Genomic DNA, 20,325 nt, shown 5'->3' on the forward strand with positions numbered 1-20,325 from the left:
GGCATTGTAAATGACAACGCTATTAATTTAGCTGTTTTCAAAAACAACACATAAATTAAAAAAAGTCATTTATAAGACCAATAGTTCAAACTTTCCTAATGCGAGACCTATTGCATTTCCAATGCTTGTTAAAACAAATTATTGCCACAGCTCTCCATCCTAAAAACTCACTTTCACACCATACCGAAGGCGTTGGCCTTCTTGGAGCGAATTTAAAAGAAAACTTTCAAAAAATAAGCATTTGCAATGCGATAGGGCTTTCATTAGGAAAGTTTGAACTATTGGTATTGTAAGTGCAAATTTTTTATTTATGTGTTGGTTTTGAAAATAGCGAAACTAATAGCATTATAACTTTCGCAAATGTGACACCTATAGCATTTGTAATGCAATATGTGTTGTATTTACGTGACTTAGATTTATTGATATTCCAAATAACAATGGCTTTTGATTTTTTTTAATAATTAATACTTAAATAAAAGTTATTGCAATTTATAATGGCAATAGCTTGAACTTTTGTAAATAACTTTTGTGAAGATTATGTTCAGTGTATTTTATTGTGACGAAAATCCAAGAACAGAAGTGAAATATTAGCATTTTTTGTGACATTTGTAATAAAGCTTGAAACATTGAGAGAACATATTTGAACCAGTTGTTGTTGAATCGTTGCACAGATTGATGCTGTGGTGGCGCTGAGTGATGCTGTGGTGGCTGCGAGTGATGCTGTGGTGTTCAGTGATGCTGTGGTAGCGCATAGTGATGTTGTGGTGCCCCTGAGTGATGCTTGTGTGTGTGTGTGTGGGGGGGGGTTGTGTGTGTGGGGGGGGGGGGTTGTGTGTGTGTGGGGGGGGGGGTTGTGTGTGTGGGGGGGGGGGTTGTGTGTGTGGGGGGGGTTGTGTGTGTGGGGGGGGGGGGGTTGTGTGTGTGGGGGGGGGTTGTGTGTGTGGGGGGGGGGGTGGTGTGTGTGTGGGGGGGTGTGTGTGTGTGGGGGGGGTTGTGTGTGTGTGTGGGGGGGGTTGTGTGTGTGTGTGGGGGGGTTGTGTGTGTGGGGGGGTTGTGTGTGTGTGGGGGGTTGTGTGTGTGTGGGGGGGTTGTGTGTGTGTGGGGGGGTTGTGTGTGTGGGGGGGTTGTGTGTGGGGGGGGTTGTGTGTGTGGGGGGGTTGTGTGGGGGGGGTTGTGTGTGCGTGTGTGGGGGGTTGTGCGTGGTGGGGGGTGTGTGTGTGTGGGGGGGGTTGTGTGTGGGGGGGGTTGTGTGTGAGGGGGGTTGTGTGTGTGTGGGTTGTGTGTGGGGGGGGTGTGTGGGGGGGCAGGTTGTGTGTGTGTGTGGGGGGTTGTGTGTGTGGGGGGGGTTGTGTGTGTGTGTCGGGGTTGTGTGTGTGGGGGGGGTTGTGTGTGTGGGGGGGTTGTGTGTGGGGGGGGTTGTGTGGGGGGGGGTTGTGTGTGGGGGGGGGTTGTGCGTGTGGGGGGGGTTGTGTGTGTGTGGGGGGGGTTGTGTGTGTGTGGGTGGGGGGGTTGTGTGTGTGGGGGGGGTTGTGTGTGTGTGTGTGTGTGGGGGGGGGTTGTGTGTGGGGGGGTTGTGTGTGTGTGTGGGGGGTTGTGTGTGTGTGTGGGGGGGTTGTGTGTGTGGGGGCATTGTGTGTGTGTGTGGGGGTTGTGTGTGTGTGGGGGGTTGTGTGTGGGTTGTGTGTGTGGGGGGGTTGTGTGTGTGTGGGGGGGTTGTGTGTGTGTGGGGGGGGTTGTGTGTGTGGGGGGGGGTTGTGTGTGCATGTGTGGGGGGTTGTGCGTGGTGGGGTTGTGTGTGTGTGGGGGGGTGTGTGTGTGTGTGGGGGGGGTTGTGTGTGGGGGGGGTTGTGTGAGGGGGTTGTGTGTGAGGGGGGTTGTGTGTGGGGGGGGTTGTGTGTGTGGGGGGTTGTGTGTGTGTGGGGGGGTTGTGTGTGTGTGTGGGGGGGGTTGTGTGTGTGGGGGGTTGTGTGTGTGGGGGGGGTTGTGTGTGTGGGGGGGGTTGTGTGTGTGTGGGGGGTTGTGTGGGGGGTGTGTGTGTGTGTGGGGGGGTTGTGTGTGTGGGAGGGTTGTGTGGGAGGGTTGTGTGGGGGGGTGTGTGTGGGGGGGTTGTGTGTGGGTGGGGTTGTGTGTGTGGGGGGGTGTGTGTGTGGGGGGTTGTGTGTGTGTGGGGGGGGTTGTGTGTGTGTGGGGGGGTGTGTGGGGGGCTGTGTGGGTGGGGTTGTGTGGGGGGTAGGGGTTGTGTGTGGGTGGGGTGGGGGTTGTGTGTGTGTGTGTGGGGGGTGTGGGTGAGGGGTTGTGTGTGAGGGGGTTGTGTGTGGGGGGGGTTGTGTGTGGGGGGGTTGTGTGGGGGGGGTTGTGTGTGGGGGGTTGTGTGTGGGGCTGTGTGTGTGGGGGGGTTGTGTGTGTGGGGGACTTGTGCGTGTGGGGGGGGGGGTTGTGTGTGTGTGGGGGGGTTGTGTGTGCTGTGGGGGGGGTTGTGTGTGCGTGTGGGGGGGGTTGTGTGTGTGTGTGGGGGGTTGTGTGTGGGGGGGGTTGTGTGTGTGTGTGGGGGGTTGTGTGTGTGTGGGGGGGTTGTGTGTGTGTGGGGGGGTTGTGTGTGTGTGGGGGGGTTGTGTGTGTGTGGGGGGTTGTGTGTGGGGGGGTTGTGTGGGGGGGGCAGGTTGTGTGGGGGGGGGCAGGTTGTGTGTGTGTGTGGGGGGGTTGTGTGTGTGTGGGGGGGTTGTGTGTGTGGGGGGGGTTGTGTGTGTGGGGGGGGTTGTGTGTGTGGGGGGGGGTTGTGTGTGTGGGGGGGGTTGTGTGTGTGGGGGGGTTGTGTGTGCGGGGGGGTTGTGTGTGGGGGGGTTGTGTGTGTGTGGGGGGGTTGTGTGTGGGGGGGTTGTGTGTGTGGGGGGGTTGTGTGTGTGTGGGGGGGGTTGTGTGGGGGGGTTGTGTGGGGGGGGTTGTGTGTGTGTGTGGGGGATTGTGTGTGTGGGGGGGTTGTGTGTGTGGGAGGGTTGTGTGTGTGGGAGGGTTGTGTGTGTGGGAGGGTTGTGTGTGTGGGAGGGTTGTGTGTGTGGGAGGGTTGTGTGTGTGGGAGGGTTGTGTGTGTGGGAGGGTTGTGTGTGGGGGGTTGTGTGTGGGGAGTTGTGTGTGGGGGGGTTGTGTGTGTGTGTGGGGGGGTTGTGTGTGTGTGTGTGTGGGGGGGGTTGTGTGTGTGTGGGGGGGTTGTGTGTGTGTGGGGGGGTTGTGTGTGTGTGGGGGGGTTGTGTGTGGGGTTGTGTGTGTGTGGGGGGGTTTGTGTGTGTGTGGGGGGTTGTGTGTGGGGGGTTGTGTGTGGGGGGTTGTGTGTGGGGGGTTGTGTGTGGGGGGTTGTGTGTGGGTGGGGTTGTGTGTGGGTGGGGTGGGGGTTGTGTGTGGGTGGGGTGGGGGTTGTGTGTGTGTGTGTGTGGGGGGGGTTGTGTGTGTGGGGGGTTGTGTGTGGGGGGGTTGTGTGTGTGTGTGTGTGTGTGTGGGGGGTTGTGTGTGTGTGTGGGGGGGTTGTGTGTGTGTGGGGGGGTTGTGTGTGTGTGGGGGGGTTGTGTGTGTGTGGGGGGTTGTGTGTGTGTGGGGGGGTTGTGTGTGTGTGTGCGTGTGTGGGGGGGGTTGTGTGTGTGTGTGGGGGGGGGTTGTGTGTGTGTGTGTATGGGGGGGGTTCTGTGTGTGCGTGTGTGGGGGGGTTGTGTGTGTGCGTGTGTGGGGGGTTGTGTGTGTGTGGGGGGGTTGTGTGTGTGTGTGGGGGGGTTGTGTGTGTGTGGGGGGTTGTGTGTGTGGGGGTAGTGGGTGGGGGTTGTGTGTGTGGGTGTGTGTGTGTGGGTGTGTGTGTGTGGGAGGTGGGGTTTGTGTGGGGGGTGGTGTGTGTGTGTGTGGGGGGGGTTGTGTGTGTGGGGGGGGTTGTGTGTGGGGGGCGTGGGGGTGTGTGTGGGTGGGGTGTGTGTGTGTGGGGGGGGGTTGTGTGTGTGGGGGGTTGTGTGTGTGGGGGGGTGTCCACAATGGACAGTAATGTAAAATGATCCAACAACAAAACATAGCCCCGGTTTCCGCTAACATGGCCCCATAAAATAAATAAAAACTTCAGAAGTGAAGCCTTCTGCGTATCTCATGGGACTGGGCACTAAGAGTGCTAGCCAAACAAAGTGAGAAAAAATAAAGCACACAGGAAATGTACGGCAACACAAACAGTTGGGAAGACAAACAAAAAACAAGCAACAATGGCAGGGCTACAATAGGGGAGAGACAGGGCAAGTAACAAAATGGCAGGAGAATGGGGGAAGCAGCAGTGCAGGAGGGTGTGAGGCTGAAAACCGCAACGAGAAAGTGAAACTGAGGGGAGGAGATTTCGAGGCCAAGCAAAACAAAACAGATTAGAGGGGGAAGCAAATGGTGAGCATTTCGCGGCCGCTTTGATGTTCTCAGTGGCCGCGCGGCTCATGGAGAACATCAAAGCGGCCGCGAAATTGCTCCCAAAACTGCAGGCGGAAAAAATGGTGCGTGCACCCAGCACACATGCACTGTGTCCGATCTGCAGACTTTGGGAGCATTTTCAAAAGTCCCTTTCTAAACTCTCGCAGATCAACGCATGCGCGTTAGATCAGCGAGACCTAAAAAACGCTATGAAGCGGCCAGTGCATCCTAACTTTTTTTATTTCATTGTTTGTTTGGCGATAGGGAGAAGAAACAGGGACGCTGATGGGTGGGAGCTGACGCCGAAGTGGGGCTAGTGGTGTAACTTTAGCCCCCAGGGGAAGGGGGCCCCAAGATCCAGGGTGCCCTCTCCAGCACTGTGCGAGGGCAGCAGTTTCTTGGCCTGAGGGCTCCTGATTGGTTCTGGAGCGTGGAGGGCCACCTCCATGTACTTTGCAGGGGGGCCCCTTAAGTTTTATTAGGCCACTGTGAAACTGAGACGGGGGCGGATGGGGGTCGTGATGAAATAGAGACAGGCAAGTAGAAGGGGGGGAAGTAACAGGGTCGTGGTGGGTAGGAGGGGAAGAGGCGATGGGTGGGGTGGAAAGGGAAGAAACAACATAGGGGGCAGGTCGGGGTCAAAGAAGCAACATGGTTGGTTGGGGAGGAAAAGAAGCAAAATGGACTTAAGAACAGAAGCAAAGTGTACCTAAGAACAGAAGCAACATGGACTTAGGGAGAAGAAGCAACATGGACTTAGGGAGAAGAAGCAACAGGGACTTAGGAAGAAGTAGTAACATGGATTTAAGGAGAAGAAGCAACATGGATTTAAGGAGAAGAAGCAACATGGATTTAAGGAGAAGAAGCAACATGGATTTAAGGAGAAGAAGCAACATGGATGTAGGGAGAAGAAGCAACATGGATTTAAGGTGAAGAAGCAACATGGATTTAAGGAGAAGAAGCAACGTGGACTTAAGAACAGAAGCAACGTGGACTTAAGAACAGAAGCAACGTGGACTTAAGAACAGAAGCAACGTGGACTTAAGAACAGAAGCAACATGGACCTATGGAGAAGAGGCAGCATAGACCTATGGAGAAGAGGCAGCATGGACCTATGGAGCAGAGGCAGCATGGACCTATGGAGCAGAGGCAGCATGGACCTATGGAGCAGAGGCAGCATGGACCTATGGAGCAGAGGCAGCATGGACCTATGGAGCAGAGGCAGCATGGACCTATGGAGCAGAGGCAGCATGGACCTATGGAGCAGAGGCAGCATGGACCTATGGAGCAGAGGCAGCATGGACCTATGGAGCAGAGGCAGCATGGACCTATGGAGCAGAGGCAGCATGGACCTATGGAGCAGAGGCAGCATGGACCTATGGAGCAGAGGCAGCATGGACCTATGGAGCAGAGGCAGCATGGACCTATGGAGCAGAGGCAGCATGGACCTAGGGAGAAGAGGCAGCATGGACCTAGGGAGAAGAGGCAGCATGGCCCTAGGGAGAAGAGGCAGCATGGCCCTAGGGAGAAGAGGCAGCATGGACCTAGGGAGAAGAGGCAGCATGGACCTAGGGAGAAGAGGCAGCATGGACCTAGGGAGAAGAGGCAGCATGGACCTAGGGAGCAGAGGCAGCATGGACCTATGGAGCAGAGGCAGCATGGACCTATGGAGCAGAGGCAGCATGGACCTATGGAGCAGAGGCAGCATGGACCTAGGGAGAAGAGGCAGCATGGACCTAGGGAGAAGAGGCAGCATGGACCTAGGGAGAAGAGGCAGCATGGACCTAGGGAGAAGAGGCAGCATGGACCTAGGGAGAAGAGGCAGCATGGACCTAGGGAGAAGAGGCAGCATGGACCTAGGGAGAAGAGGCAGCATGGACCGAGGGAGAAGAGGCAGCATGGACCGAGGGAGAAGAGGCAGCATGGACCTAGGGAGAAGAGGCAGCATGGACTGGAGGCCGGAGTTTGGAACTCTTATAGCTACGCCCCTGCAAAATTTGCGACACGCATTCACATGGAATAGAAACAAGCATTTGCAATGCAATAGGTCTCGCATTAGGAAAGTTTAAGCTATTGGTCTTGTAAATGACCATTTTTTTATTTATGTTTTTGAAAATAGCTAAATTAATAACTTTGTCATTTACAATGCCAATAGTTATAACTTTCGCAAATGTGACACCTATAGCATTTGTAATGCAACATGTTTTGTATTTACGTGACTTAGATGTATTGATATTACAAATAACAATGGCTTTTAATTTTTTAAAATAATTAATACTTAAATTAAAGTGATTGTAATTTATAATGGCAATAGCTCAAACTTTTGTAAATAACTTTTGTGAAGATTATGTTCAGTGTATTTTATTGTGATGAAAATCCAAGAACAGAAGTGAAATATTAACATCTTTTTGTGACATTTGTAATAAAGCTTGAAACATTGAGAGAACATATTTGAACCAGTGATGCTGTGGTGGTGTTGAGTGATGCTGTGGTTGCGCGGAGTGGTGCTGTGGTTGCGCTGAGTGGTGCTGTGGTTGCGCTGAGTGGTGCTGTGGTTGCGCTGAGTGGTGCTGTGGTTGCGCTGAGTGGTGCTGTGGTTGCGCTGAGTGGTGCTGTGGTTGCGCTGAGTGGTGCTGTGGTTGCGCTGAGTGGTGCTGTGGTTGCGCTGAGTGGTGCTGTGGTTGCGCTGAGTGGTGCTGTGGTTGCGCGGAGTGGTGCTGTGGTTGCGCGGAGTGGTGCTGTGGTTGCGTGCTGAGTGGTGCTGTGGTTGCGTGCTGAGTGGTGCTGTGGTGGGGTGCTGAGTGATGATGTGGTGGGGTGCTGAGTGATGATGTGGTGGGGTGCTGAGTGATGATGTGGTGGGGTGCTGAGTGATGATGTGGTGGGGTGCTGAGTGATGATGTGGTGGGGTGCTGAGTGATGATGTGGTCGGGTGCTGAGTGATGATGTGGTGGGGTGCTGAGGGCAGAAAGGCACAAAAAACGAGTCTAACAGAGAGCAGAAGGGCCGAAAAACAAGGGAAAAACGGGTCTAACAGGGGGCAGAAAGGCACAAAAAACGAGCCTAACAGGGGGCAGAAAGGCACAAAAACCGAGTCTAACAGAGGGCACAAATACTGGCAGAAGAATTGATGGAAATGAAATAAAAGGGGGAGCGGCCACATGACTTACTAATTCACAGTGGACTGTTGCATTAAAGCACACAGGGATCGCAGATCAAAGTAAATCCTTTAGACAATGAAGCCATAGTAAAATGCTAAAGCCAACAACGGAAAAACAAGCATGACTGCACTTAACCCCTGCTACGGTATTTGTGTGTGCTTCTTTACGTGAGTTGGCCCTGGTGTGTACTTTATCTTTGCAGAACTTCATATGTAGGTCCACCTGAGCGTATTTTCTTGTATGGCTTGTCCTCTTGTATGTTGGCTTTTTATGTGATTTTGCTTTTTGTGTGTGTATTTTGTGTTATGCTTGCTTGAGCTTTTTAACTCGTACTCCCTTCATGTGCAAGTTGTGTTACTGATATGTGCATATACTTTTTAAGAATGCTTGTTCTTTGTGTGCACATTTCTTATCCTCACACATTATTTGAGGTAAGTGTACAGTCTGCCATCGCTATCACATTGCATTACATGTAATTACACATCAGAACTTCAGTCTCCTCCCCAAACACGTATGATATTTTCACAAAATCCAACACTTGACGCCTCATCACATCGCACCCACTCCTTTCTAAATCCTTCCTGGCCCTGTGTTCGTTAACTGCAGCCAATTAATGTACACGAAAAAATATTTTAGATCTGGTGTCAGCGCGCAGTGCTCTGCACTGATAAAGGGCAACAGCTTGACGAATGTCTCCCACCCACAAATGCAAAACAAGATAAGAACAAAATGTAAAGGCCTGTTTACAGAAAGCGCTCGTGGAAGAATACAAAAACCATGGGAGGAACAAAGACAATCTGGACACTCCATAAATGATTTTTTTTTTAAAGCCAGCAAATAGATAGCAAGCAAATGTGTTCCAAACCACAAAGCCAATGGTAAACAACTGACTATTTCCGGGGAAGCTTTTATAATATCCCCAGGATATCTTTGCAAGATATCTTTGCAAACCAGGCTGCTGTGCAGTCTGTAGGCTTCAAACAAAAAACACAAAACATAAGTCGGGGCGAGCTGGTACCATTTGTGAAGCCCACTCAACTGATTCCATAGGAATAGTGCTCCCCGCACCTACATTGGAGACACCCCCCTAAGAAACTAGATTCAGAAGCCAACAGTATTGCTGAGGTTAAAACGGGAAAAAAAGAAAATTGTAGTGAGAGAGAATCGAGATATCACCTTTCACTTCCGGGGCTGGGTTTTGTAAAGGCATTATTGACAGATGGCATGAACGCGTGAAGCTGACGGCCTGAACAACCAGTGTGTGCATGGTGTGCACACTACAGAACGTGTCCAGTGTGTGCATGGTGTTCCTAGGGAAAACTGCATTTGGGGAAAAGCATATTGGGACTGCCCCCTTTTCCTGCTTGACTGATCACCCCTGCTTGAGACTGCTCAGCACATGATGTTCTAAAGCCCCAGGCCTCTTGTTGCACCATTCCCTGTCTTGCTGTCAATAACTTGAACCCCTGATAACTTTTCTGCCCTCAAGCATTAAGTCACCTCTGGTTTTCATTTTGCCAACTGTACATTTTTGACTCTGTATCAACACAGAGCTGAACACAGAGCTGAACATACCATCCTAAATGCTGCATTACTGGGAGCCTGAACAATGACAGATTAAACGTACCGCTGAGCTGTACAAAGGGAATGGGATCACAATGCGTGTGAGGAATCCAATTTTAAAGCAGTTGTATGTTGCATTATTGGCATTTTTATAGATCTTCCACCTGTATTGTTTCCGTGTTTTCAGAAGCTGGGTGCCCATTCCACACAGTTGAGGGTTTTCTCTTTCGCTCAAGTTGTGGTCTGCAGACTTTGTATTTGTCAATGGAAAGATGACCGGAATATTTAGAGTATTGTGTGTTGATTGAGGTGTGTTTTGTAGGATGTTCCATTAGAACCATAAGATGAGGTTGAACGCTTGTCTGTTTGCCATCGTTCGCCATTAAACATTTGTGGGTTTCTTTGTTCTCCAAAACCTGAGCAGGAAGTAATTGACTTCCTTGCCCGTTGGAAAATTTATTCTTGGATGTGCCTTTTCTGTAGATGAATGGTACATTCACTGCCTAACCCGTTCCTTCTGCTGGTGGGCTAATGGTATACTTTTCCTTCTGTAGGCTCCTGGCCAGGATCGGTCCGGCTTTGTGTTTGGAAAGCCAGCCCAGGGATGATCCGGACATGGAGCTGCCAGCTAAGGTCCTGACCGAATATTCCATGGTGAGTCTACCTGCGTTTGGGATAGCATTCATTGCTGCCTACAAATTGAAGCATTAGGGTACTGCTGTTGTACAGTGGGCCAAACCTCCAAGCAGCTACTGAGTGTTACGTGAAATTGAGTTCTTTGAGCGCTCACTCACCCTTTTGCAGATGCTGTAGAGTGACGGGACAAGTGATACCCAGTCCTTCGTTGTGCTGATCCACGTCAATCTGACACACAGAGTTCTGTGCAAGACCATCTGGCAATTGTGGGCTATCAAAAGGGTGTTTTGTATTGTCAGACTGGCTTCATCGTACACCTCCAGGGTGATGCAGAGGGCTGGCTTTGGTCTTGCACCCAGAACGTCTCCAAAATAATGAAAATGCGAGGAACCACCATTGTTCACCTGAGTTAATATCTACTGGGCAGTACCTGCCCTGTACCTTGATATAATACGCACAATTCAGAGTGAGCCACCTTAATCACTCCTTGTGATCCCCAGATAAATATTCGTAACGTTTCCTCTGATTAACACGCTACCATAATTTTTCCAACTTAGTCCGTGGTTTTTAAACACATAACCATTAGCAGGTATAATGCACTGCACTCGACCCCCTTAAAATGGGTCACTAGTATTCTTGCGCACCACTGACCTGATAAAAACAGCTCGGTATACTATAAAGCTATGAACATCACCCTCGCGTCCAACATGACGCCCATTCATAATACATCACTTTAGTATGGTTGTCGTTCCATCCCACACACGCCAAATGCGGGTGAAAGCGCAGCGCATGTGCTGTCTACTACGAGCGCACCAGGCTACGGGGGTTAGCGTTCCAGTCTTCATTCGCTAGGCACGCAGCGCACGTGACGTGCTGTCGGCCAGCCGCTCCCCTGCGCATTTGCTCTACGAATCTAAACACTGGGACTCCACATGAGAACCTTCCTGGTCCCGTGGAGACCGGAGTAGGTGCAGATGCGGGTGAGCTCCTCGTAACAAGTAAGTCCTTCCAGCTAGAGTCGGAAGGTGTGCGACCATCGTGCACCGCTCGGATTTCGTTTCTTTCTATCCTCCTTATTTACATAGGAATGCTAAACACTGCATTTTCTTTACTTCCCAACAACAGAGAGTGAAATAGGGGTTTCACCCTCCCAGGACCAGAGTTACTTTGTATTTTCGTAAACAAACGTAAATATACCCCGCTATATTTTTCTCAAATTACGAGGACAAACTGACCCTTTGGTCCACCTGAATAGTCACGAGCCTCGCTCATCACGTAATAGATTGATAGAGCTAAACCACGCACTGCACATTTTCCACCAGACAGCACGCAATCTTTTAAACGCCACTAGTAGGCTGTAAATTACTGAGCCTTCCCGCAATTTCTTGTGCCGCACCAATCACGCAGAGCAAATCTGTATTACAATAATTACGATTCCAGTGCCTTGTTTTTCCTCACTCATAATAGCAAATGGCTTGCATGAGTTGTGTATGAGTGGCGCTACACGTCAGAATGACACTGAGTGTTAAAAACACTGTTCTATTCGTAATGAATGATGAAATTAGCACATATTGCATTTACCTAATTATACATGTTACCTGTCGTATTGTCCTGTCTTGTAAATCTTCTTTTACAGGTACTGCTACAGATGTGGATGTGAATTACGGTCAGTCCACTGAGCAGAATTTAGCACACCTTAGCGCGTGTGCTATAAAATGCATATACACTTGGCGTAATTCTTTTTTCCACTCACTTTTCACTTTTTTCACTTACACCACGATTTTAATTCACTCGGAGAAATGTCCTGATGAAAGCCCTTCCAATTTTTTACACGGGCTGAAACATGTCGACCTAGCTGATAACTAAGACGCAACTAATAGTCTTTTTTGTTATACACTCGTCTATTTTTTAATAAACCCTGGACCACTGGGAACAAAGTAATTATCAGGTAGAGACCCAGAGGTATTTTTAGCACACCACCTCATCACACGTACACCCAAAAAAATCAGCTCCACTGTAATCGGGTGTCGCAGCACAGCTGAGTAGCATACTCAGCTGGGAACCCGATGATGAAGCATGACAGGTTGGTGTGTGAGGGTTCTTCGAAAAAACTCTTGCGGTGCCAGGCACTGCAGTGTCTTACAACCTGCTAGACTGGTCCGTCCCAGTTTTTTCAATATTTAATGAGGGACAAGGACGGCCCACAGAAAGTTCTAGCTCTCCCATTTGTTTATCCCATTAATTTTGAACGACACTGCCACTGATAAGGTGAAGAATGCTTGGATTGAAAGACTAGACCAGAATGCCTTATTGTTTGACCCTCCACTCCATAGGAGTGGAGTAACCTCTGCAATCCCCTCCTCAGTCCTGGTAAGTAGCCAGAACAAAGCACTTTGTCAGAAGTAAGGTAGTGCCTGCTGAGGTTTCCTCCTCCTTCCTTACATGGCTCCAGTTATTGGTGAACATTTCTTGATCAAACACTCAAGGTGACCAGAGGACTGCTTGGAATAAGTCTAACCACTGGCAATCGCTCGGAGTAGCATCCCAGTCCATAGTTATTTTACGCACCATGCCACATCAGTTTGGACCCAGCCATATGCAAATCCGTCTTGACCCTGCTCCAATAGAAACAGTCCAGCCTGAACTGGCAGGCCAGGTTCACCTTAAACCAGGACACAATCGACCCGGGTGCGATTTTACCCTGATTTGTGTTCATCAGTTGGGTTTAACTTGGATCCACTGAGCATGGGGCAAACATCTGGGCATACCCTTGCTGCTTGGGGCTTAACCTCAAACTAGGCCTGGGCGGTAAATCCCGTTCCGCTCGCGGAATTTGGGTGATTTCGCGTTCCGCGGAGAACGCAAATTTGCCCAAAATTCTGAGTTCCACGACTTCGCAAAATTTTTTGCTTGTTCGTGTTCTCAAATGCGTGTTCGTGAGATTTTCCCTCGAGCACGCAAACAGCGATTGCGAACAGTAAAAAAGCATTGCGAACAAGCAATTCCGCGTGTTCGCTGAGATTTTTTACCGTTTCGCGGAGATTTGCGTAACGCGATTACGCAAATTGCGCCCACCCCTACCTCAAACTCCCAAAGACTGATGGGAGGAATGTTTGCAATAAGTCTAACCGCTGCCAATCACTGGGGTCGTTTCCCAACTCATCGTTCTTTTGCCCATCGTGCTACCTCGGTTTGGACCCTGCCATATGCAAGGCAAATTGCAAGCATTCCTCTCATCACCTCTTGTGTGTTTGACTGTTTCTTGCTGCTCAGGATGTAGACACTAATGTGCCTCCCACAGTATCCTCTTATTTACAGGCGAGCAGACGGGGATGCGCTCGTTCACCACAGCGACTGTCCTTTAATGACCAGCACGAGCTGCAGGCAGGCACCCCCTCCCTTCCGTGCCACCGGGTTGTTTCTACACCCATTGTGTCTCCCTAATGGATTTGGCCAAATTAGGACAATCTAATGTCATAGGGAAAAATGTTCAAATAGCCTCAAAGCCATCCACGGCAGGCCATGATGGTAATTAAAACGTCGCTCCGTAGACTTCAGCTCGGTCCAATAATGTAAAGCCCCTGCAGCTGGGTAAAGTCTGTATTACAAAGCACAAACTGAATGAAATTACATCCACTCCTGGACTCCCCATAAAGATCAATGTGTTTTAGTAAATTACATTTGGATTTGTCTGGTAATGATTTGTGTGTTTCCGTCTGGTTGGTTTTTCAGACTGAACTGAGAAAGTTGAAGATTTTAGCTCAACAGCTCCAAGTAGTAAAGTTGCTGCTGGATTTCGTTGCAGACGCCGACAGTGTCCCATGGGCAGAAAACAGCACGTTGGAAGCTACCCGTAAGTGAGAGAGAAGCTTGACGAGTTGTTAAATAAATGGTTGGAACCCAATGAACAACAACAACAACTACTACTTGCTTGTGTAGAAGAGTGCACTTAAGAGATCTCAATTCATGTGTTTTGATATAAAAGCCTGGAAATGTGCTAGTTTCCCCAAGATTTTGCTCTCTGAAATTCTAGTCTATTTGGGAAAAGGTCTCTGGCACAACTTTGGATATGGCGTGACTTGTGTATTGTGCCATTTTGAAACCCGTTGAGAGAGAAAACTAGAATAATTCTCAGCTAATCCTATTCAAAATAATATTCACCATAAATTAATGTTTTTGTTTGTCATGGAAGCCCAAGAATACCATTGCATTACGCGCGTACTTTCTACCTCCCAGAGTTCAATAGATCTAGTAAATGTATACAGTTTTCAGTGCAGAAATCCAACCCTACATTTTCATGTTTCTTGCAAAAAAGCCTCCTTATTTCGTTCATCCCTATTATTGTAAGAAACCAGTCTTCAATTTTAGGTTTTCCTTATGTCCACCCAGGAAGGCCTCTAGAGCCAGCTCTTTCCATTATGAAACACCTTGCAGAACACAATACATTTCATATTCGTTTTGTTTCTGACTAGGAGGTACTATATGATGAATGACAAATCGCTTGATTCATTATTTGGGATTCTTCAAAACTGAGTTTACTTTTGAAATAACTTCTGTTCAAGAACAGGGTCTGTAAAATCACTGCATCAGGCACTAATAGCCATGGAGTAACATGAACTTTGAATAGAGAAACAAAGCATTGCTGCATGGGGTGGGGGGTCGGATTGTTTGTAATTCTGCAAGCCTGCTGGGCCCTCACCGTCCCGGTCTTCCAAACTCAGGTAAAGAGATGAACCAGGTGAAGGAGCAGTGGAAGGCGTTGAAAGAGGAGTACCTAGAGGAGGTGGAGAAGATCGAGGCAGCCATCCCTCAGCTGCTGGGCAAGCTGGAGCAGCTGAAGACCAAGAAGTCCCTCCTGGAGGAGGCCCTGCACCAGTACCAGCAAAAGGTACACGGTGGAGACCAAGTAAAGGCGGGGGGGTTGCGTTCAGCGTGGCATGGGGGGGTCAGCGTGGCATGGGTCGGTCAGCGTGGCATGGGTCGGTCAGGAGGTTGAGGGGGGCAGGGCGTTGGTTCCGGTTTATCATTTGGTCTGTAGCATCCATGGTATAAGGGAATTGAAGATCAGCGGCAATCAATATGCCCCATTCCCCCTGGCCTCCATTGCTACCCACATTATAACAACATCTATAAGAAGAGTCTGAGCCCTTTACACTGAGGGGCAGTGATCAGTTTGTTCCATGTCATGTGATATGAGGTGGAAAGGTTTTTCACAGGAATTTAAAATATACATCTTAATAACAAATTATCTATTTTTCTTCTTGTGTATTAAACAGATTGTTGATACTTTTGTTTATTGTTCCTGATTCTAGCATTATTTAGGAGTGTTTTCTTTTTGGTGGGGGTGGAGGGACTCTGCTATTTCCAAGGCTTCAGGACCTTGACTGGTTGGCCGTCTGACCTTGTAAGGTCTGTCTGCAACGGGAATGGTTTAACTTCCCTGCTCAGCCTTCCTCCCCTGCTCAGCCTTCCTCCCCTGCTCAGCCTTCCTCCTCTGAAATCTGCTGCAGTTGCTGAACCAACGGACACTGATCGCACCCTATTCCATTTGACATCGTCCACTTCAGAGAAAAATTGAATGACGGTTGCACAGTGTCACCCTTCATGAGGATTGCGGTTTCTACTGTCTTTAGCATCCCAAGTTGGTCGTCCTCATGTGACATTGAAGACCTCCCACGGTTAACCCCTCTCCCAGAAGGTCTGAAATAAAACATTTAGCATGAGTAGTAACTACCTTTATTTGGCGTTCAGCCATCCTGGTACTAGAGGTGAAATTGGAACATAAGTCTGGCTTCCGTAGTTGCATTCATGACTTTCTAATCCTGACCCTCCTGTCCAAAGGCCATGCTTAGACTGGCAGGGGCTGCAGGATCCTCAGCCCCTATGAGCTCTCCCTGCCAGGGGGAGATGGCGAGGGGGGAGGTGGGGGATGTAGTGGGATTGTTGAAAAGCAAAAAAGGGGCTAATTTTCAACATCTCAATACACAAGCTTTAAGGGGATAGAAGAGTGGAACTGCATACTTTTACATGGCCAAGCAGGCAATCAAAGAAAGCTTCATGGCTGGCAGGGTTGCACACATGGGAGGAGATTATTTATTACCACTAAAAAAATTGAAAACTGTTCCTTATGAAGTATTGTTGATTGTGCTGTTAACCTGATCCTTTCTCTTCTTTCGACAGGCCGCAGCGATGGAAATCTTAAGGCAGCAGCAGGTATCCAATTTATAAGATTATCATTGACACAGTGACAGGGCGAGTAGCGGCCAGACGACCGTAAGAGTTTGTTCTGGGGTACTGAGCCAGATGACCTAGTTCTATAATGGAATCAATGGACTGTTCTTTTCAAGAGTATACTAATATTACATATTTTGTTACAATACTTAGTTCGTAGTCCAATGATTATAAAATTGGCATTTTGATAAAAGTCCCCAAAAAATTACAGACAGTGCAAAAGTTAGGTAATTATCTTATTACATATCATATCAAACTGGAGAAATAAAAAGAAATTGGTCAACCAGAGTCAAGGCAGCAATACTGATGGCTGATTATAGAACACGTACATTCAGGCAAATTTAGACAACACATGCATTCGAATATCATTTGAACTGTTACCCAAGTTAATAGTCCATAAATAGCTAAAGTAATATAACTGCAAGATTGCACACTTTGCTCGGTTGCTGGATGAGAAGAATGAATGAAATGAAATGAAAATGGTTTTTATAAAGCGCATATAGCTGCCCTGAGGCGTCCAAGCGCTGAGACTGAAGTGCTATTTAGATGACAGTATAGGCCAGGAGGGAGGAAGACAATCTGGAGCAGTCACAGGTGTCATCAACATGGTCTGTGATACTTAGGATATTCTTTCAGACATTTCTATAAGGGTAGCATGTTCTTTGCTCATTTAGGATATTAGTTTATCATTGACATAACTTTCTCCACTGCTTGGGTTTCGAATTCCAGCTCCAATTCCACCAAATATGCATTGGAGATGTTGCCTTTTTAGTGCACAAGAGAGAATGAGCTTTGCAGCAGCTGAAAGTTGAGAAATGAGTTGTCTCCTCTGCATTGGTGTAAACCCGAGCGTGGATCGGGTCCTTCTTCGACGAATAAGAAGAATAAGCTCCTCCTAGAACACCCTTCATCTTGAGAGTACCAGCACGTGTGGAGCACTGTCTCTCAGATAACCACAATTTTAATAGAGCTAAAATATCTATCCTAACATGAACAGCTTTGTATTTATGATCCAATTTCAGCTGTTTAATGATCCCTTTGGTTAGGAGGCTCCATGTGAAACCCAAAGAACTGTTAGACGTACTGCCATACTAACAGCAGCTTGTCATTCGCATGGAGATAGACTGTTTTGGTTGGGTGCCAGCAGTCGAAATTTGTGCTTTGTACAGGTATTCCCAAGAAGAAGCAAGTTGTTGAATGCTTGTAAGGAAACATCTCAGCATTCTGATAGACTTCTAGATGCGCATTCCTCACCTTCTGAATATTGCCCAGGTGTCAGACTGGATCCAGAAACTTTTCAGCAGTACCACTACGTGCTGTTAGGTGGTGCAGTGTGGCTCTGCACGCGTACTGTTCTGCTGCTGGAATGAGGTCAAAGGGCCGTACAGTCCACTGCTTTTCCCTACAGCCCCACCTGCCATGCCCCTTTAGCGTGTACTTACTGCAACTCAGCCACCCAGTGGGAGGCAGGATCCGACGATTCTTGCCAGGTTGGGAGGTGTTAACCTCAAACGGGTGAGTCCTGCACAGTGTTCTGAAAGGGTTATACCCTACCTGCACGCAGAGTTATTGCTGAAAATGTTATGACTCCAGTCTGAGGCATGGGGAATATTCAAAAGGTGAAGAATCTGCGGCTAGATACTCTCTACCAGAAAGAGCATTACTGAAGATAAATACCTTCTTAATTAAGAGGTCCCCTATTTGCCCAAAGGACTTGTCTGTCCCTATAGCCACCTCAAAAAATATAGATTACCTGTGTTTAAAAAAGGACACTCGCCGCACTAAATCTGTGGCATGCTTCATCCTCAAGTCCTCGCCTGGGGAGTTTCATACTCCTAACCGGGTTCAACCTCACTCTTAAAGGGAACTCTTTTAGATACGTTTTCCGGGATCCAGGTTAAGATTAAATTGCCTAAAGATGACTCAATTTTCAGCCAATTTAATTCCAAGTAAAAAAAAAAGGCCAGATTCATAGAGGCTGTTGATTCTCTAAAATCTGTTTTTAAGTCAAGTCAAGTCAAGTCATAAAATTTATATAGCGCACTACATACCCAGAGGGTCTCAAGGCGCTAAGGGAGGGGAGGAGGATTACTTGTCAAATATCCACGTTTTAAGTTGCTTTCTGAATGCTAGGTGGTTCTGGGTAAGGCGAAGGTAAGTGGGAAGTGAGTTCCATGTATTAGCTGCCAGGTATGAGAAGGATCTGCCTCCCATGGTGGTCTTGTTGATGCGAGGTACAGTGGCGAGGGCTTGGCTGGAAGATCGTAGTTGGCGGGAGGGGGTGTAGAAGGACAGTCGTGAGTTGAGGCATTCTGGTCCGATTTCGTAGAGTGCTTTGTGTGCGTGGGTTAGGAGACGGAAAGTGATCCTCTTATTGACGGGTAGCCAGTGGAGGTTTTTCAGGTGACCAGAGATGTGTTCGTTACGCGGGATGTCTAATATGATCCTGGCTGAGGCGTTTTGGATTCGTTGGAGTTTTTTCTGGAGTTTAGCGGTAGTACCTGCGTAGAGGGTGTTTCCGTAGTCCAGTCGGCTCGTGACCAGAGCGTGTGTGACTGTTTTCCTGGTTTCGGTGGGGATCCAGCGAAATGTTTTTTTGAGCATGTGAAGAATATTGAAGCAGGATGAGGAGACGGCGCTGACTTGTCTGTTCATTGAAAGTGAAGAATCCAGGATAACACCCAGGTTCCGTGCGTGGTCTGTCGGGATGGGTGCTTTTCCAAGGGCTTCCGGCCACCAAGAGTCGTCCCATGCAGAGGGGGATGTACCTAAGATGAGGACTTCTGTTTTATCTGAGTTCAGTTTCAGACGGCTGTGTTTCATCCATTCGGCAACTTCTTTCATTCCTTCGTGTAGGTTAGTTTTGGCGGTGCTAGGGTCATTGGTGAGTGAAAGGATCAGTTGAGTGTCATCCGCGTAGGAGATGATGTTGAGGTTGTGTTGGCGGGCGATGGCCGCGAGGGGGCTCATGTATACGTTGAAGAGGGTGGGACTGAGTGAGGATCCTTGTGGTACGCCACAGATGACTTCAGTGGCCTCGGACTTGAATGGTGGAAGGCGGACTCTCTGGGTTCTTCCGGTGAGGAACGAGGTGATCCATTCAAGTGCTTTTCCTTGTATTCCGATGTTTCTGAGGCGTTGTAAAAGGGTGCTGTGGCAGACTGTGTCGAAGGCTGCAGAGAGGTCGAGGAGGATGAGGGCGACTGTGTCTCCATTGTCCAGTAGAGTTCGAATGTCGTCTGTTGCTGCGATGAGGGCGGTCTCAGTGCTGTGTTTTGCTCGGAAGCCAGACTGTGAGGAGTCGAGGGATTTGTTGGCTTCGAGGAAAGCGGCGAGCTGGTTGTTGACAGCTTTCTCGATGACTTTGGCCGGGAATGGAAGGAGCGAGATGGGGCGGTAATTTTTGAGTTCGATGGGGTCCGCTGTGGGTTTTTTCAGAAGGGCGCTGAGTTCAGCGTGTTTCCAGCTTTCCGGGAAGGTGGCGGAGTTGAAGGAGCAGTTGATGACGTCTCGGAGGTGCGGTGGTATGACGGAGTCTGCTTTGTTGAAGATGTGGTGAGGACATGGGTCTGTGGGGGATCCTGAGTGGATGGAGTTCATCAGGCGGATGGTGTCCTCAGTGGAGATTGGGTTCCAGTCATTAAGGGTGTTCAAGGGGGGTGAATGTTCAGCATATGGTTGGGTGGGTTGGTCTCCGGGTTGGTTGTCGAAGCTGTTGTGGATGTCTGCAATTTTGTTGTGGAAGAATGAAGCTAGGGAGTCGCAGAGGGCTTGAGAGGGGGTGATGTCGTTGGAGTTGGCAGAGGGATTGGTAAATTCCTTGACGATGTTGAAAAGTTCCTTGCTGTTGTGGGCGTTGTTATCTAGTCGATCCTTGAATGCTGTTTTCTTGGCCATTCGGATTAGTTGGTGGTGTATGCGGGTGGCGTTTTTGAAGGCGTCCTTGGTGCTAGTGGTTGGGTCTTTTTTCCAGGCCTTTTCAAGGGAGCGGCAGAGTTTCTTGGACTTCTTAAGATCATCGTTGAACCATGAGGCCTTCTTGCTGCCAGGTTTGCTTTGACGTTTTTTCAGTGGTGCTAGGATGTCGGCGCTGTTGGATAACCATAGGGTGAAGTTGGTGGCGGCTTGGTCTGGGTTAGAAGAGTGGGCTGGGGTGTTTAGAAGGAGCGATGAGGAGATCTGGTCGATGGTGATTTTGTTCCAGTTTCTTTGCAGAGTTGGTTGGGGGTGGTTGATGGGTTTAGGCTTGTTGTAGGTAAAGTGAACGCAGCTGTGGTCAGTCCAAAGGAGAGCCGTAGTGTGGCTGAAGGAGACG

The 20,325-nt window shown here is 48.9% G+C and overlaps 1 protein-coding gene across 1 annotated transcript in view; it reads left to right on the plus strand.

The window, feature by feature from the left end:
- The window catches only part of ZWINT (ZW10 interacting kinetochore protein), a 62,361-nt gene that overhangs the window by 23,137 nt on the left and 18,899 nt on the right, over positions 1 to 20,325 (plus strand). Inside the window, exons 2-5 of the mRNA XM_086942342.1 lie at positions 9,698 to 9,797; positions 13,512 to 13,632; positions 14,501 to 14,667; positions 15,960 to 15,992. Of these exons, the coding sequence (XP_086798468.1) occupies positions 9,698 to 9,797; positions 13,512 to 13,632; positions 14,501 to 14,667; positions 15,960 to 15,992 (421 nt within the window). The remainder of the gene's footprint in view (positions 1 to 9,697; positions 9,798 to 13,511; positions 13,633 to 14,500; positions 14,668 to 15,959; positions 15,993 to 20,325) is intronic.

Source organism: Lissotriton vulgaris, chromosome 10 (genome assembly GCF_964263255.1).
Source record: "Lissotriton vulgaris chromosome 10, aLisVul1.2, whole genome shotgun sequence".
NCBI lineage: Eukaryota > Metazoa > Chordata > Amphibia > Caudata > Salamandridae > Lissotriton > Lissotriton vulgaris.